The 19,746-nt window shown below is 34.0% G+C and overlaps 1 protein-coding gene across 3 annotated transcripts in view; it reads right to left on the bottom strand.

Annotated features, from left to right (window-relative positions):
* SCAPER (S-phase cyclin A associated protein in the ER) overlaps nt 1-19,746 on the bottom strand; it is a 494,267-nt gene that overhangs the window by 317,359 nt on the left and 157,162 nt on the right. For all 3 annotated transcript variants that reach the window (XM_027123707.1, XM_027123708.1, XM_027123711.1), the window contains exons 11-15: nt 14,036-14,206; nt 13,182-13,257; nt 12,868-12,985; nt 12,482-12,593; nt 9,013-9,153 (exon numbers count right to left, since the gene is read on the bottom strand). In XM_027123707.1, coding sequence (XP_026979508.1) covers nt 9,013-9,153; nt 12,482-12,593; nt 12,868-12,985; nt 13,182-13,257; nt 14,036-14,206 — 618 coding nt within the window. The remainder of the gene's footprint in view (nt 1-9,012; nt 9,154-12,481; nt 12,594-12,867; nt 12,986-13,181; nt 13,258-14,035; nt 14,207-19,746) is intronic.

The raw sequence follows: 19,746 nt of genomic DNA, 5'->3' as shown, positions 1-19,746 counted from the left end.
TCCAGCCAACCAGGTCAAAACAAAGAACACATGAATGGAGGATTAGGCAAGCTGTGCATCCATTCATACATAGAAGGAAAACTAAACTGTGGAATTTATAGTTTCAGAGCAAAATGTAAATGTTATAAACCTTAACAATGTAAAAATAATGAAACTATGAAAATTGTTGGGAGGAGATCTTGTGATAAAGAAACCTTTGTTACAAATTCAATAAGTCCCTCAATTTTACTTCCACGTCACTTCCTTCTCTTAAAATGGAACTAAAATAGAAATGAATACTTCTTATTAAGAAGTACCATGGATAGTATAATTCTTTTTTTTTTATTAATTAATTAATTAATTAATTTTTTTGGCTGTGTTGGGTCTTCATTTCTGTGTGAGGGCTTTCTCTAGTTGCGGCAAGCGGGGGCCATTCTTCATCGCGGTGTGCAGGCCCTTCACTGTCGCGGCCTCTCTTGTTGTGGAGCACAGGCTCCAGACCCGCAGGCTCAGCAGTTGTGGCCCACGGGCCTAGCTGCTCTGCGGCATGTGGGATCTTCCCAGACCAGGACTCAAACCCGTGTCCCCTGCATTGGCAGGCAGACTCTCAACCACTGCGCCACCAGGGAAGCCTGATAGTATAATTCTATTTTATAAAGTTATCTATTCATTCAATCTGAACATTATTCTAAAGAGATTTCTGGAAGAGTATTTATAATGTCAATGGTAGCTATTTCTGAGGGTGGGATTTTGAGTTTCCTTTGCTACATATTGCTTGAATTCTTTAAAATGAGAATAAACCATTTTCATAACAATATGGCCACTATTCTACATATAAAACAGTATTAAAGAAAGCTAGAGTAATGCATTTATACTAAGAAAGACAAGAGAAAGTCCCTAAAGGTTTTTAAGTTGAGAGGTAATACAATAATGCCCTTAAGAAAGATTAATTTGAAGGGAGTAGGGACAAAAGGCAAGAATAACAACTGCAAATATTGATAAATGATCACAAGCTTTCCAAGTCTAGATTAATGGAGACTAGTGATACCATTCATCTGAAATATGAATTTCAGGAAAGGCAAATGATTTGGGATACAGGGGTGGTGAGCTGATGAGTTTCACTGGATACAATCATCAAGCAATAGGTAACTGAGTCTAGAGCTTCATTGAGAGGGTGGGGTTAAAATGCAGATCTAGGAGTCATTACAGAGAGGACAGCTGAAGCAAGGAGAATGTGATATTCAAGGAAAGGAATAAATGAAGTGGACTGAAGGCAGTAACATTTAAGCAGCAAAAGAAAAAGGGAAGATAGTAAAGCATTGGTTAGGAAAGCAGAAGGAAAACCAAGATAGTGCAGAAGAAAGTGTTCTAGAAAAAAATACATAACAGTGTTGATAATGAACAGATCCAGAAAAGGCTTTTAAACATAGTGATAACAGAGTAACATTCTGAAAGGAAAGTACAGTATAGCATAGAGGAAAAATGGTGTCATAAGGAATTCAAGAAGACAGGAGTGATGAGGTAGTGGAAATGAGCACAGACAGCTCTTTCTAGGAATCTAATGATTTCCAAAAGGAAAGAGTAGGTAATCTATAGAACAGGTGGAAACAGTCAGTCTAGAGGAAGAAAGCAAAGGAGCAGGCACAAGAAGATAACTGATGAAGCAAATTTTAAAAGCAGGCAAGAGGACACAGCACAAGGAAAAGGCTACTGCCATAAATAAGGAAAAAGATGTCTTTTCCTCAAAGAAAACCCCCAAAACCCTGTAATTATGAGTAGACACATTGCATCTGAAAAGCTATCAATGAGACCATTAAGAAACTGAAAATAAAAGCCATTTTATACTATTAAATAAATGATAAAATCGGGTGCTGAATAACTCTGCCTGTAATAATAATCACTAACAACTAAATAGTAGATGACTTATTTTCAATCATCTGTGTATCCAAGAAAGAACTAAGACATTTGAGAAGACTGTTAATTTATGCCAAAAACTCACAAAAAAAGTATATGTGGAAAAAATATCTTACACAGGACTGAAATAAATATATTTGGTATGTCTCAAGGACATATTCTTAAGTTCTAGTGGAACTTAAGTATATTTTAAATCACTGGATTATTAGAACTTCTGGATTAGTAATAAAACAACAGAAATGCATTAGGGACTTAAGGAAAAGTTAGGAAGTGGAACACAAATAGGATGTGGCATTCTATGAAATTGTAATATTTTACAGAGTATTTACAGCATACCAAGGATGGCATTAACTGCTTCACAATACGCACAACCTAATTTAATCCTTTCAGCAATTCTTTGAGATGTAGATAAGATTATTCCTATTTTACAGATCAACAAATAGGCTGAGAGGCTAAAATAACACCCAAGACCATTCAGCTACAATGTGGTAGAGTCAGGACCTGAATCCAAATTTATCTAACTCCAGAGACTTCAGTCCTCACTATTAGATGAAAAATTACTTTTGAAGAAGGAGCAACTGTTTGATATATGTGGAACCAAATATCCTGATCATAAAAATCACCTGGGGGGCTTATAAAAAAATAAAGCTCCTCAGGGGCCACTCTAGCATTACTGAAAAAAACCTGCAAAGCTTGGAAATCTCTCTTTTTAACAACTCATATTACTGTTATAATCAGGCAAGACTGGGAAATATTGGCATGTGATAAAACCAAAGGTAGGAGGTTTTGTCTCATAGATTAAAATGTCTGGGGATGAAAGTAATCGACAATGTTTCACACAAACTTTTAAGATATTTATGTAATTATACTAAGAACAATTCATTCAAAAAATATTTAAATGAATGAGAGAACAAGAAAAAACTAGATTGTCTATTTTTATTTTCTTTGTAGATATAATACATTTCAAAAGAGGGTTTCAGAGATTATCGAAGAGAAAGCAATGAAAATTAAGAGAACCAACAGGACAGCAGTTGGTAGCAGGGTTTTAAAGCAGAATTTCATATTAGCAAAAATCTTAGTACAGACTGTTAACTCAGTGAACCTGGATTATTAAGAATTTTTAAAACTGAAAATGGTAGCTGATATCTTTATGTAAAAACAACCAGCAGTCAACCACTTATCTTGACGGAAATTATTTAAACTATAGTTTGGGTTAATATGTTTATAGGAGCCACTTTGGTTTAATGAGATTATAATGAAAGTAAATATATTAGGCAATTAGAGAGATCAAAATTCATACAAGTCATATAAAAAAAGACCACAAAATGAAAATACTAAACCAATAATAAGAACAGTGGTAAAAGCATAGGCTTTCGAACCACAAACATCAGGATTTTAATTCCGACTGTGTGACCATCAACAATCTGCCTTCAGACTGCTTCTCTAAAATATAAAAATAATACATAGTTCAGAATTTCCACTTCCAGCTATGATGGAGTAAGAGGGTCCAGATGCACCCTCCCACCTTAAACAACTAAAAAATTAGACAAACATATAAAATATATGAAATTCAATTAATGTAACACAGCAAATATCAAAAGAACAAAGGACAAAACCACATTATTCTTGCAATAGATGGAGAAAAAGGATTTGACAAAATCCAATACCCCTTCATGCTAAAAACATTCAACAAACTAGAAGTAAAAAGGAACTTCCTCAATCTTTGAAGTGTATCTATGAAAACCCCATACCTAACATCATACTTGATGATGAAAGACTAAATGCCTCCCACTCCAAAGATCAGGAACAAGACAAGGATGTCCACTCCTACCACTTCTATTCAGTATTGTATTGCAGGTTGTATCCTGAGCAATAAGCAACAACAACAACAAAAAAAATCAAAGCCATCCAGATTGGTAAAGAAGAAGTAAAACTATCTCTAGCTGCAGATGGTATGATCTTGAATATAGAAAATCTTAAGGAATCCACTAAAAAGCTATTACAACTAATGAGCAAGTTCAAGCAAGGTTTCAGGAGATAAGATAAATATATAAAAATCAATTGTATTTCTATACACTAGCAGTAAACAATCTGAAAATGAAATTAAGAAAACAATTCCATTTACAGTCACCTCCAAAAGAGTACAATCAATACTTAGGAATTAATTTAAACAAGAAGGTGAAAGGCTTGTGTGCTGAAAATTAGAAAACACTCCATAAAGAAATTAAGGAAGATTTAAATAAATGGAAAGATATCCTGTGTTCATGGATTGGAAGATCTAATATTATTAAGATGGCAATACTCCCCAAAGCATGGTAAAAATTCAATGCAATCCTAACAAAACTCCAATGGACTTTTTTACGGAAATGGAAAGCTTATCCTCATCCTAACTGCAAGTTGCCCCAAATAGCTAAGACAACATTGAAAAAGAACTAAGTTGGAGGACTATAGTTCCTGATTTCAAAGCTTACTGAAGTGCTACGGTAATCAAAACAGTGTGATACCAGCATAAGGATAGACGTATAGACCAGTGGAATAGAACTGAGAGAAGAGAAATAAACCTGTACACCTATGGCTAATTGATTTCCAGCAAGTGTGCCAAGACCATTCACTGGGGAAAGAATAGTGTCATCAAGAAGCAGTGCTTGGACAAATGATATCCACCTGCAAAAGAATAAAGGCAGACCCCCTACCTCATTCTGTATATAAAAATTAATTCAAAATGTATCTATGACCTAAATATAAAAGCTAAAACCATAAAACTCTTAGAAGAAAACATGGAGGTAAATCTTCATGACTTTGAATTTCGCAATAATTTCTTAACACAAAAAGTACAAAAAATAAAACAAAAGATAGATAAATTGGACTTCATCAACATTAAAAACTTTTGTGCAAAGAACATTATCCACAAAGTGAAAAGGTAACCTACACAGTGTGAGAAAATATCTGCAAATTATATATCTGATAAAGAACTAGTATTGAGAATATACAAAGAACTCCTACAGCTGAACAACAAAAAGACAAACAGCCCAATTAAAAAAAATGAGCAATGGACTTTGAATAGACTTTTTTCTAAGGAAGATATACAAATAGCCAATAAGCACATAAATATATGCCCAATATTGTTAGTCATTAAGGAAATGGACAGATTCCTAGAAAGACACAAATTACACAAGAGAAATAGATAATATGAATAGCCCTATGTATATAAAAAAATGGAATTTTTATTTAAAAAACTCATCCACAAAGAAAACCCCAGGCCCAGACGGCTTCATTGGTAAATTCCACAAAAAATTTAAGGAGGAAATTGTACCAGTTCCACATAAACTACTTTAGAAAACTGAAGAGGATGGAAACCTTCCCAAGTCACTTTAGGAGGCCAGCATATTCTGTTACCAAAAGCAGACAAAGACATTATAAGAAAAGAAAAAAAAAGATCAAAATCCCTCACAAACATTGATGCAAAAATTCTTAAAATTTTAGCAAATGAAGCACACCAAAATATAAAACTGATATTATATCATGACCATGTGAGGTTTATCCCAGAATTGCAGTTACTTTGGTATCCGACAATCAAATACTGAAATTCACCATTTTAAGATCTTAAAAAAACACATAATATCATCTCAATAAATGCAGAAAAAGCAGGTAACCAAATTCAAAGTCCATGGTAAAAAAATTTTAGTAACTAGGAAAAGAAAGGAAGTTCCTCAATCTGATAAAGAACATCTATGAAAGATCTACAGCTAATATCACACTTAATGGTGAAAGACTGAACGCTTTCTTCCTAATATTAGGAGCACAGCAATGATATTGGTTCTCATCATTAATCAACATTGTGCTAGTACTGGTTAATGCAATAAAGGGAGATTTAAAAATGAAAAACATACAGGAAAAGAAGTAATAAAACTAGAACTAGTAGGTTTAGCAGGGTTGTAGCATATAAGGTAATACACTAAAATCAAATGTGTTTCTATAAGTTAGCAGCAAACAATTAGAAACAAATTTAAAACAAGATACTATTGACAAGAGCATTAAAAATATGAACTGCAGATAAATTTCATAAAATATATACAAACCAAAATAAATGGAGATATATGCCATCAGACATATGGTTCAGAATACTAAATATCATTAGGATGACAAGTCTCCCCCAGATTAGAATTGCATTAATTCAATGCAATTCTAATCAAAATACAGGCAGGCCTCTTTTGGGCAGGAGGAGTAGAAATTCATAAGCTGATCCTATAAATTACATGGAAATGCAAAGAACCTAAAAGAGCAAAAGTAGTTTTAGAAGAAAATAAAACTTAAGGATTTATACTTGATTTCATGACTTATTATAAAGGTACAGTAATGAAGATAAAGTTGTATTTATAAAGATAAATGTAACAGAATAGAAAATCAGAAATAGACCCACACATATATAGCCAATTGCTTTTCAACAAGGGTCTAAGGCAATTCATTATACAAAAGATAGTCTCTTTAACAACTGATACTGGAACATTATATAACCATATGAAAAAAATGAACCTCAACCCTACCTCACACCATATAAAAAACTTAACTCAAAATGGAACATAGACCTCACTGTAAAATTTAAAACTTCTAGAGAAAACTTAAGGGAAAATCTTAGTGACCTTAAGTTTATGTAACTTTTTTAAATAGGGTACAGAAAAACATAAAGTATAGGAAAAAAAAAGTCTATATGGGACCTTTCCAATTTTTAAAACTTCAAAAGACACTTTTAAGAAAATGAAAAGGCAATCCGTAGACTGAGAGAAAATATTTGCAAAACATAGATATTAATATCTAAAATATACAAAGTCCTCTAAGAAATTCTGCTATTTGCCACAACATGGGTGAAACTGGAGGGTATTATGCTAAGTGAAATAAGCGAGAGAAAGAAAGAAAAATACTGCATGGTATCACTTATATTTGGAATATAAAAGAAAAAGTGCAACTCATCGAAACAGATTTTTCTTTCTGTAGTTGATTTCTAGTTTCATACCATTGTGGTTGGAAAAAATGCTTGACATAATTTCTATCCTCTTAAATCTGTTGAGACTTGTTTTGTGGTCTAGTATGTGATCTATCCTGGAGAACATTCCATGTACACATGAAAAGAATGTTTATTTTGCTGTTTTTGAATATAATGTCCTATAGATATCTATTAAGTCCAACTAGTCTACTGCATCATTTAAGACCATCATTGCCTTATTGATTTTCTGTCCAGATATGCAACCAACTGAAATGCCCATCAACAGATGAATGGATAAAAAAGATGTGATATATATATATATATATACAATGGACTATTACTCAACCATAAAAAAGAACAAAATTCTGCCATTTGCAGCAACATGGATGGACCTAGAGAACTTTATGCTTAGTGAAGTTAAGTCAGACAGAGAAAGACAGAAACTGTATGATATCACTTATAATTGGAATCTAAAAAATAATACAAATGAATATATATTCAAAACAGAAACAGACTCAGAGATATAGAAAACAAACAAACCAGTGGTAACCAAAGGGAAGAGGGGAGAAGGGAGGGGCAAATTAGGGGTACAGAATTAAGACATACAAACTACTATGCATAAAATAGATAAACAATAAGGATATATTGCTATTACATGGAATTACAGCCATTATCATGTAATAATTTTAACGGAGTATAATCTGTAAAAATACTGAATCATTATGCTGTACACCTGAAACTAACACAATATTGTAAATCAACTATACTTCAATTCAAAAAACTCAAAGAAAGAGCGAACAGAAAAGTAGTTGCCACAGGCCGGGGGGAGGCAGATAGAAATAGGGAGAGATTGGTGAAAGGGGACAAACTTTTAATTATAAGATGAATGAAATCTAAGCATCTAATGTATAACATGGTAGCTATAGTTGATAACACTGTATTGTATTGATATAATTGAAATACGCTAACAGGGTAGAACTCAAATGTTTACACACACACACACAAAAGATAAATATGTGAGGTGATGGATATGTTAATTAACTGGATGAGGGAAATCCTTTCACAATGTATATGTATATCAAATCACCATGTAAATATCTATTTTATTTGTCAACTATATCTCAAAAAAGCTGAAAAAGAGAACTGTTTGACTAATAACAAAACAATCTAACTTTAAAAAATGAACAAAGATATTTGAACAAACACTGTACCAAATAAGAGCTACAGATAGGAAATACATGAAAAGATGTTCAAAAAGCAAATTAAAACCATATGACACTATACATAAAGACTAATATGGAATGGTTAGAATTACAGTATGTAACCATGTCAAGTGTTGGTGAGAATGTGGCTAACTAGAACTCTCATCCACTGCTGGTAAGAGTATATAAAGTGTTTCTTTAAAAGTTAAACCTATCATAAGACTCTGCCAATATCAGGTATTTACCAGAGAAAATGAAAGCACACATCTGCACAAAGATTTGTACACGAATTTACACAGCAGCTATATCTATAACAGCCAAAAACTGGAATGAAAACAAATGTCCATCAACAAGTGACTGGATTAACAAACTATGGTATTTCTACACAATGGTATACTTCTCAGCAATGAAAAGGAAATGATACACAACAGCATGGATAAAATTCAAAATAACTATGCTGAATGAAAGATGCCAGGGGAAAGAGTACATACTCTATGATTCCATTCATATAAAATTCTGGAAAATGCTAACATCCATAGTGACAAAAAGCAGATCAGCAATTGCGTGGTAACAGAGTTGGAGGAAGGAATGAATTACAAAGAGGTATAAGAAACTTTTGAGGGTGATGGAATTGTTTATTATTTTCATTGTACTGATGGTTTCAGGAATATATATGTCAAAACTCAACAAATTGATGCTTCACATATGTGTTATTTATTGTCTGTGAATTATACCTCAATAAACCTGTAAAAAGTAATACATATCTCACAGGATTACTGTAAGAATAAGATATTGCACATAATAAGTATCAAATGAGCATGTAAAAATGCTGTTATTCTGGCACAGGATAAACATTTGATAAACATTAGCTTCTCGTGTAACAACTGAAAAAGTACTCAAGTAACTAATTCAATGTTCAAAGCACCTAAGTTATACCTTAGCTTCTTCCTCTTGTGCTTTTTTAACAATTGCTTGTAACTGCACCTCTCGTTTAAATTCAGCATGAAGTAATTTCTCTTCCATCATCCTACGTCGTTGGTCTAGTAACTCTTCTTTCCACTTCCGGACATCTTTCTCCTATATGCAATGAATTATCACATCATTAATTTCAGCATACATAGTCACTTGACAAGAAGTGCAAACAGATAAACAGCTTAGGAATTATAAAGTCAAGAATGTGGAAAGACCTAAAGGATCATGACTAATGATTACGAACACAGCCTATGGAGCCAGACTGATGAGTTCATAATCTACCATGGTCACTTGCTAGATATATAAACTGGGCAACTTTTTTAGCCTATGTCTCAGTTTCCTTATCTATAAAGAGAATAGTAGTAGTACCTAACTCATAGGTTTTCAAGATTGAGTGAATATATGTAAACTCTTAGAACAGTACATTAGACATTGCTCAAGAGAAATATTTGCTGTTATTATTATACTGCACTATGAGCACACTTAAAATGAAAATAGTGTGTATGTCTTATCCTTATAAACATTAATGGCTCTATAACCCAAATTCAAGACAGATAATTTTATCCTAGAAATTGAAAAAAAGGTGAGAAGTCTGAAAAATAAATATTTGCATAAGAAACATTCTCTGAAGGAACAGAGAGTTTTGACTATAGAAGAATAATTACGTTAGCTCCCTTTACTTCCTTAAAACAATATCAAATAGAAGTAAAAGACTTGTCCTGTGCTCCAAGAAATCAGAACCTGCACCTGCAATAAGAATTATAGAAAATCAATGTTGGCTCAACATGAATGGGAAGAAAACTAACATTTCAGTTGAATTTCATCTATATAATAATGTATTTAACCACCTAAAAAAGTATGATGCAGAAACAGTACTGGATTAGGAGCTAGGAACAGGTCCTTAAAGCTCTAGCTCTGCAAATTATTGGTCATGTGATATTGGTAACTAGCTCTGCAAATTATTGGTCATGTGACATTGGAAACAGCCCTTAGCCTCTCCTAGATTCAGTTTTCACATCTATAAAATGGGGTTCAGGGGGACTTCCCTTGTGGCGCAGCAGCTAAGAATCCGCCTGCCAATGCAGGAGACATGGGTTTGATCCCTGGTCTGGGAAAATCCCACATGCCACGGAGCAACTAAGCCCGTGCACCACAACTACTGAGCCTGCACTCTAGAGCCGGCGAGCCACAACTACTGAGCCCGCACGCTACAACTACTGAAGCCTGCGTGCCTGGAGCCTGTGCTCCACAACAAGAGAGGACATCGCAGTGAGAAGCCCGTGCACTGCAACGAAGACCCAAGGCAGCCAAAAATAAATAAATTAAATAAAATAAATTTTTTAAAAAATGGGGTTCAGGATCTGTTCAACTCTGTGTGCCTCACAGAGGTATTGTGGTGATCAGATGAGACCATATATGTATAGAATAGTGTTGAAACAATAACTCATTATATAAATGGAAGGTGGGATTTATCATTTAATAATTGCAGGGATACCTACATTGATGGGAAAATTAAACCAGAGAACCTCTAACGTGTTGTACAATTTCAAGAATTTACTATTTTGGGGCTTCCCTGGTGGCGCAGTGGTTGAGCCTGCGCGTCCGGAGCCTGTGCTCCGCAACAGGAGAGGCCACAACAGTGAGAGGCCCGTGTACCGCAAAAAAAAAAAAAAAAAGAATTTACTGTTTTGTTTGCATGAGTATCTGGAGATTATATTATATAGTGAGAAAATAAAGTATATAATTTTATTTGTATTAAAAATACAATAAGAAGGGAAATTATAATTGTGTTAAAACATTTTTCTCAAGCTTAAAATGAAATAATATATTAACTCTTATAGAGCCCCATGACATGGAGACTGTTTTTCATATTTGATCTATTCAATCTAAATGATTAAAATCTTGACTAAAATGATTAAATTCTTGAGATTCAGGTAAAGAGAAAAATTACAGATTTTCTTCCTTTCCCAGCCAATTTGTCCACTGTACTAAGGAGAATCTTATGCCACCTCATTTTTACATTCAAATTATTTGGTCCAATTGTTTTCCCCAATTTTAAAACAAACATAAGTAATGCAAATATTTTTAACCTAGGCATATTAGTCCTCCTTTCTAGGACCAGAAGGTAACAAAGGAGTTCACCTATACTATAACGGTTACCTATCTTCTATCATGCTATGTTAGGTATATGTAGTTCACAGACTTCAAGATGGCTCCAAATGATCCCAGCCACCTGGTATTCAGACCCTTGTGTTTTTCCTTCCAACACTGTATCAGGTTCGTGACCAATACAATTCAGCAAAAGTGATGGTATATCACTTCCAAGATTAGGTTATAAAAGACAGTGCAGCTTCCATTTTGGCAGCTCACTTGTTCATTCTCTCTCTTTCTCGTCTTCTCTCAGATTACTCTGTGGGAAAGGTAGCAGCCATGTTATAAGAACATCAGGCTATGGAAAGACCCACATGGCAGGATACTGAGGTCCATAACCAACTGCTAAAGAGGAATCCAGGCCTGCCAATAACCATATGAGAGTTTGGAAGTGGATCCTTCAGCTCCAAATGACTGCTGCCCCAGACAACAGCTTGACTGCAACCTCAGGAGAGACTCTGAACAAAGAAATAACAACACAAGCCACTCCTGGTTTCCATGCCCAAGAAACGGTGAGCAGTTGTTTTAAGTGAAAATGTGTGTTGTTTTAAGCTGCTAAGACTTGAGGCCCTTTGTTACACAGCACACATAACTAATACAGTACTCATGTCTGCCACGTGTAACTAACAATAAGAATGACCATATGCTGAGCAACAGCCACCCGAGCACCACGCTACTGTTTTACTTGCCACTTTCATCATCACAACTGGTTAACAATGATAATTGTCATTTTATGGATAAAGAAATTAAAAGGCAGTATTGTTATGTAATTTGCCCAGGGCATCATATCCTATTATGTGGTTCAAACCAGGATTTCACCTGATTGGCCATCTCCAGAGCCCATGTTCTTTCTACTACATCATACTAACCAGAAGTTACACTGCTCTAAACACTCCAAGAATGTCTTCCATAAATCTAATTAGTGCCCTACTTATTCAAATCTGATCATCTCAAGCTCAAAACTGTCCTACCAATTCATTGAACACTTTGCACAAGACTCCCCAAGGAAACCTCCACTGAAAATGGCAAAAGACAACGCGCAGCTTTAATAATCCATGCGAACTCAGCAAAACATCAATTTACCAGCTTTTTTAGGAATGACAAATTCTGTTTTCTTTCTTTAACAGGTAGCTTTCTGTAACTCAGTAGATAGAAATGCTTTTGTTTCCTAGTAAATTTATTTTTATTGTTCTTTTAGCTTCTCTCGAACCAGAAGAAGTCAAGTTGAAAATAAGCCCATTAATTTAAGGCAATCATACTTCCCTAAAAATTAAAAACTCACCCTTTCTAACAATTTCTGAAGCTTTAATGTTTTCTCTTCACGTAACTTTTCCCTTAGCTGCTGTGCTTTCATTTGTTTTTCTTCATGTTTCTTCTTAGATTCTGCAATTGTTCTATTAATACAAACAAATGGACAAGAGACACAAATGTTTACATGATAAAGTCAATAATATCTTCTTTAGTCTTCAAAGTTCTTAAAATAAATATAAAAAATATACAAAACTAACTTTGGCCTAAAATTTCACAGAAACATTGTCACTTTTCAATGGATCTGGAAATGTCTTGAATAATGTACCTTAAAATAGTATGTAGTAACTCCATTTAATAGTCAAGAACATCTAGTTCCCTTCCTGTGAAACATTTCAAATTAATTTTCAAAGGCCAGACCTTTTACGAGATGGTGAGGAAAGTTTTTCATGCATGTGAATTCCATGTCCTGGAGGTCTAGCAGGTTCCTCCTCTACAATATCCCCCCAGGATGTATTTTGGCGCCAAGATTCACGAGCTGTTTTCAGAAAAAAGAAAACCGCTATTGCTTAACCACATAATTCTATAAAACCAACATTTGAGAACAGACTTTTAAAAGGCATCCCACTCTTATTTATTTTACACAAAAACCCCAAGTAATAAGATAATCTATTTTATACCCCTGTACCTATACATACAACACACACACACACAAACATACAAACATGTAATACCTTCATAATCTGCAAGGACATCGTTCCAATCCATAGACATACCACAGAAAGATACACTTCCACTGCCCATGCTGGCCTAAAATGTAATATGAAAAATTGAGTAACAAATATTTGAACCAATTATAACCTTATAAAATGAACTATATATGAAATTTTTCTACCTATTGCTCATATATTTCATTTAGCAAACAGTCCAAAACCAGAAATTAAATCCCTATAATTAAAAAATCCCTATGGTTTTTTTTTTTTTTTACATACAGAGGTATGTAACTGTAAGTTACATACCTCTTACAGTCACAATAATTACCAAGTTAAAAATACCACAGCCTATACATTTTAAGAGGAAGACTAACCTACATGCCATTAACAGCAGAGACAAGCCAAGTAATTTTAAAAGAAAACTATTGGGTTTAAACTATTACTACATAAATTCTGACATATTTAGAGCATACATCAGAAAAGCTAAAAAGTATTTGTTGGGCATTAAAATTTAATAGGATAACATAGCAAACATTCATGATTACTTTTATTCTTTAAGAAATCCCTCTCATCAACATATATATCCTGAGCGCCTAGTGATAGCAAGGCAATGTATCATTTGCTTTTTATTAGCAGAAGGAAAGATATATCTTTGACTCTTCTTCAATCTGTACAATTATAATCTGAGAAATGTTACGTATTTACTTACTCTGAGATTCATTTTCTTGATTTGTAAAATGAGAAAACAACTTCCAACTTGTCAATTGCATTATATATAAAAACACTTAGTAATGGTAAAGTGCTTAAAAAAAAACTTGCTATTGTTTATCGTATAAGTCTCAATCACCCAGAGAATAAAAATTCTAAAAGCTCACAGAAAAATCACTGTCGTTGTCAGTTTCAATATTGATATCATTGTTTTCTTCAGCTTCAATTTCTCTAGTTAACTGTTCCTCTTCAGCAATAGCACTAGCAATGGCTTCCTCATTGGCCTTTTCTAGACGATCTGCTAGCTCTTCCTTTTTAGCAAGAACTTCTGCCATAGACTATAAAGTTAAAAACAAAATCAGTTGACTGGAAAGTTAAGTATTTCTTTATGTTCTAATCATAAATAGTATATATAAAAATAGCATTGATCTAGAATTATAAAACTTGGGGTCCAGTTATATGACTCGGAAATTTCTTAAAAGCAAAAGACTATTTGATATTCCATAAAATGATATAATAATCCATGAGACCTTTTTACTAAACTGCTGTGTATGACAAACTGTGAAGTTGTATAAATAATAGTTATTGTTATTAATAATAAACTGTGAATTTCATTTGAGCACCAAAATTCAAAACATTTACAGGTCAAATATTTGAAAAACCAAAGAAAAACATTATTTTAAGAAATAATAATAATAATAATAAAGAAAGGGAATATAAAAAAAATTATACCGTACTGGTGATGACACTTTCTGAACATATATACCTTACTTAAAATTATGCATTAGAATTATGTAATACAAATATATGCATCAGAATTATTAATTAATAAATCCCTATAAAAAGCTAAATATGCATACTATAAACCCTAAAGCCAACAGTGAAATAACAAATATTTATGGCTACTAAGCCAACAAAGAAGATAAATTATAAAAGAAAATTAATCAAAAAGATGGGAGAAAAAGGAAAAAGGGGATGAAGAACAGATGAGTCAAAGAGAAAAACAATAAGATGATAGATTTAAAGGAACCATATTAATAATCACATTACACGGAAATAGAGACTCAAATTGGATAAAAGCAAGACCCCAAACCACATGCTGCCTATACGAAACCTAATTTAAATATGAGAATATAAACAGATTACAAATAAAAGAGCTACCATACTAACACTAACCACAAGAAAGTTGAAGTACTAATATCAGACACAGTAGATTTCAGAGCAAAAAATATGACAAGGGATAAAGAAGGTCATTTCATAATGATAAACTGTTAATTCACTAAGAAGACAAAACAATCCTAAAGGTTTATGAACATAATAATAGATATTCAAAATGAAAGAAGCAAAAACTGATAGAATTACAAAACAAAATAAACTTAATGGGAATGTAAAATGATGCAGCTACTTTGGAAAACAGTCTGATAGTTTCTCACAAAGATTAAATGTAAAGTTACCATACGACCCAACAATCCCATTCCCAGATGTATACTCAGGAGAAACGAAACCATATGTTCACACAAAAACTTGTACACAAATATTTAAAGCAGCATTATTCATAAATTCCAAAAAGTGGAGAAAACCTAAATGTCCATCAACTGATGAATGGATAAAATGTGGTATATCCCACATTCTTCAATCAGTGGAATATTATTTGGGCATAAAAAGGAATGAAATACTGATACAGGCTAAAACACGAATGAACCTTGAAAACAATATGCCTAGTGAAAGAAACCATTCACAAAGACCACATATTGTATTCCACTTCTATGAAATGTCCAGAACAGGCAAATCTATAGAGACAAAAGACAGATTAGTGGTTGTATAGGGCTGGGAGGGTGGGGTGAAAGGGAGGACTGCTACTGGGCACTGGGTTTCTTTTTGTAGTGATGGAAGTGTTCTAAAACTAATTATGGTGATGTCTGCACAACTCTGTGAATATACTAAAAAACACTGCACTGTACACTCTAAATGGATAAACTGTATGTTATGTAAATTATATCTCAATAAAGTTGGCTTAAAAAAAGTAGCCCCACAGATATATGCAGAGATTTCAATACCCCTCTCTCAACTGATAGAACAAGTACAGAAAATTGGCAAAGGAAACCTGAACAATATTATCAACAAAACTGACCTAGATATTTTCCCAAGAGAAATGAAAACATATGTTCAAAACAAAGACAAACGTTCATGGTGCCTTTATTCATAATAGAGAAACTGGCAACAACTCAAACATCTGTCAACAATTGAATGGATGAACATACTGAGTTACATGCATACAACAGAGTACTCCTAAAGACAATAAAAGAAGAAGGAACTATTAATATACACAACTACATGGATGAATCTCAAAATAATTATGCTGAGTGAAAGAAGCTAAACAAAGATTACATTATTCCATATACAGAAATTTCTTAAAATGCTAATTAATATGTAGTAACCGCAGAATAGTGATAACCCTGGGAAGGGGAAACAGGGAAGAGCAGAAAGGAGGGATTACAAAAGAGAAAGTGAAAACTTTTGGAGGCAATCGATACTTTCATTATCTTGATTATAGTGATGATTTCACAGGTATAAACACATGTCAAAATATATCAATGTGTATATCTTAAATATGTGAAGTTTACTGAAAATCAATAACACCTCAATAAAGGTATTAAAAATGCAAGTGCTTGAGCTTCAGCTTATTACTGAATTGGTCTGGAGTGGAGCCTAGACATGGGTATCCTTCTTAAAGCTTCCCCTCCCCACTTCATTTCCCCTGTCGATACTCTGCCCCCTCAAAACATACAAGATTGTCCCTGGGGAAGAGAATGGGGTGAGAGAGTTTAGATGACAGACTATTTCTTTGCATCATAAGCTTTTTCTCTGTAAACGCTAGAATATTATAGAAACTAACTTGTTAAGGTGCCACACAAATATCATACCTAACAATGATTTAAAAAAACTATTAAAGTTAAATATATTTAACTTTGCAGAAAGTAAATTCTCACATAAGCCTATTTCCTTCTCAATTTTATCTTCTCCAGAGAACATTTCTATTTTACCTCTTAAGACCTGAAGAGATTTTAACAGAGTAACAGAGCTTACGGATGAAATAATGATTAAATTATCCATATACAACTTCTACTATTTTCACACTGTGAAATTCAAATACATACCTGCATACATAATCATTTTTTAAATTTCTAAATTTTCATTAAAATTTGTAATTTCAGTAAATCTAAAAAAAATAAATCCATGGTAGCTAGGATTTACATCAGCACATTTTTACAATGGTGGCAAAAGTGGACCTTAAACATAAAGGGTCCTTTATGTTTAATAAATAAATTTTATTATTATAAATTCTTACAGTCATTTTTTGCTTAGGCTTCTGTTAAATAAGAGAACTACAGATTTTTTTAGTTGAACCATGTATGTGACAATACTATATTGAGGGGAAAAAAGAAAACAATTTTCTCAACACTGCAGCAATTCTCTATAACCCTCTATTTAGAACCTAAACAATGACATGCTTATATAGAGCAACCCACAGAAGTATCTGTGCCAAGACAAATTAAAAACATAAAATTTTCTCAAAATATTAGTTTAAAATTCCTCTAAGACCTCTAAGGATATGATAATATTCATATGTAAAGCAGAACTTATTTTCCTTCAAGTATGTAAATGTCATTCTCAAAATAACCAAGGGTTTTTAATACTCTACCATAAGCTTATTTTACCTACGTGATCAAAATAAAAATGATGAGAGAAGAATTTTTAAATAATTATTTTATGCTTATTTAACTATAGGATCTTTTTCCTTTTTCGAAATTTGATTCTCATAGAATCCATCTGCAAAATACATAATTTAATATGATAGCTAGCTATGAAAACAAAAATGTAAATACGACCAATTTCTACCGATACATTAAACCCACTATTTACATGACCGTAAATTAGTTAACCTTTAAAACATTCGCACTAAAAAACCTAAGTTAAAAAAAAGTTGCCCTTTATTCCTTTATAAAGGAATCTAAATATTTGTTTTTCTTATTACTGTAACTCTTATTTTTCCCTTAAACAATCCATATCAAATTTCAACTATCTAATCTTGTTCTCTCTCTAAAATGTATAATTTGGCCTAATATCATCTGCTGGTATCATCTTTCAACATGATGAGGCATTAAGTTTAAAAAGAAATTATAGTATACAGTGGCCAATTAAAAACTAAATTTGGAGTGTAGGAGGAGGAACCGAGATGGCGGAGTAGAGGGACATGCTCTCACTCCCTCTTGAGAGAACACCAAAATAACAACTAGCTGCTGGACAATCATCCACAGGAAGACACTGGAACTCACCAAAAAAGATACCCCACATACAAAGACAAGGGAGAAGCCACAATGAGAAGGTAGGAGGGGCACAATCACAGTAAAATCAAATCCCATAACTGCCGGGTGGGTGACTCATAGACTGGAGAACACTTATACTACAGAAGTCCACACATTGGAGTGAAGGTTCTGAGCCCCATATCAGGCTTCCCAACCTGAGGGTCCAGCAACCAGAGCAGGAATTCCTAGAGAATCAAACTTTGAAGCCTAGTGGGAATTGACTGTAGGACTTCTACAGGACTGGGGGAAACAGAGACTCCACTATTGGAGAGCACACACAAAGTAGTGTGTGCATCGGGACCCAGGGGAAGGAGCAGTGACCCCAGGGGAGACTGAACCAGACCTATCTGCTTGTGTTGGAGGGTCTCCTGCAGAGGCGGGGGTGGGGGGATGCTGTGGCTCACCGTGGGGACAAAGACACTGGCAGCAAAAGTTCTGGGAAATACTCCTTGGCTAGAGACCTCCCAGAGTCTGTCAATAGCCCCACCAAAGAGCCCAGGTAGGCTCAAGTGTTTGGTTGCCTCAGGCAAAACAACCACAGGGAGGGAACCAAGCCCCACCCATCAGCAGTCAAGTGGATTAAAGTTTTACTGAGTTCTGCACACGAGAGCAACAGTCAGCTCTACTCACTAACAGTCCCTCCCATCAGGAAACTTACACAAGCCTCTTAGATAGCCTCATCCACCAGAAGGCAGACAGCAGAAGTAAGAAGAACTACAAATCTGCAGCCTGGGAACAAAAACCACATTCACAGAAAGATAGACAAGATGAAAAGGCAGAGGGCTATGTACCAGATGAAGGAACAAGATAAAACCCCAGAAAAACAACTAAATGAAGTGGAGATAGGCAACCTTCCAGAAAAAGAATTCAGAATAACAATAGTGAACATGATGCAGGACCTCGGAAAAAGAATGGAGGCAAAGATCGAGAAGATGCAAGAAATGTTTAACAAAGACCTAGAAGAATTAAAGAACAAACAAACAGAGATGAACAATACAATAACGGAAATGAAAAATACACTAGAAAGAATCAATAGCAGAATAACTGAGGCAGAAGAACGGATAAGTGACCTGGAAGACAGAATGGTGGAATTCACTGCTGTGGAAAAGAATAAAGAAAAAAAGAATGAAAAGAAATGAAGACAGCCTAAGAGATCTCTGAGACAACATTAAACGCAACAACACTTGCATTATAGGGGTCCCAGAAGGAGAAGAGAGAGTGAAAGGACCAGAGAAAATATTTGAAAAGATTATAGTCAAAAACTTCCCTAATGTGGGAAAGGAAATAGCGACCCAAGCCCAGGAAGCGAAGTGAGTCCCATGCAGGGTAAACCCAAGGAGAAACACGCCGAGACACATAGTAATCAAATTGGCAAAAATTAAAGACGAAGAAAAATTATTGAAAGCAGCAAGGGAAAAATGAAAAATAACATACAAGGGAACTCCCATAAGGCTAACAGCTGATTTCTCAGCAGAAACTCTACAAGACAGAAGGGAGTGGCATGATATACT

The sequence above is a fragment of the Aethalodelphis obliquidens genome, unplaced genomic scaffold, assembly GCF_003676395.1.
Source record: "Aethalodelphis obliquidens isolate GAN/ISIS:26980383/991018 unplaced genomic scaffold, ASM367639v1 scaffold26, whole genome shotgun sequence".
In the NCBI taxonomy this organism is placed as follows: Eukaryota; Metazoa; Chordata; class Mammalia; order Artiodactyla; family Delphinidae; genus Aethalodelphis; species Aethalodelphis obliquidens.
The sequence above is the reverse complement of the archived record's forward strand: the minus strand, read 5'-3'. Positions and strand labels throughout refer to the sequence as shown.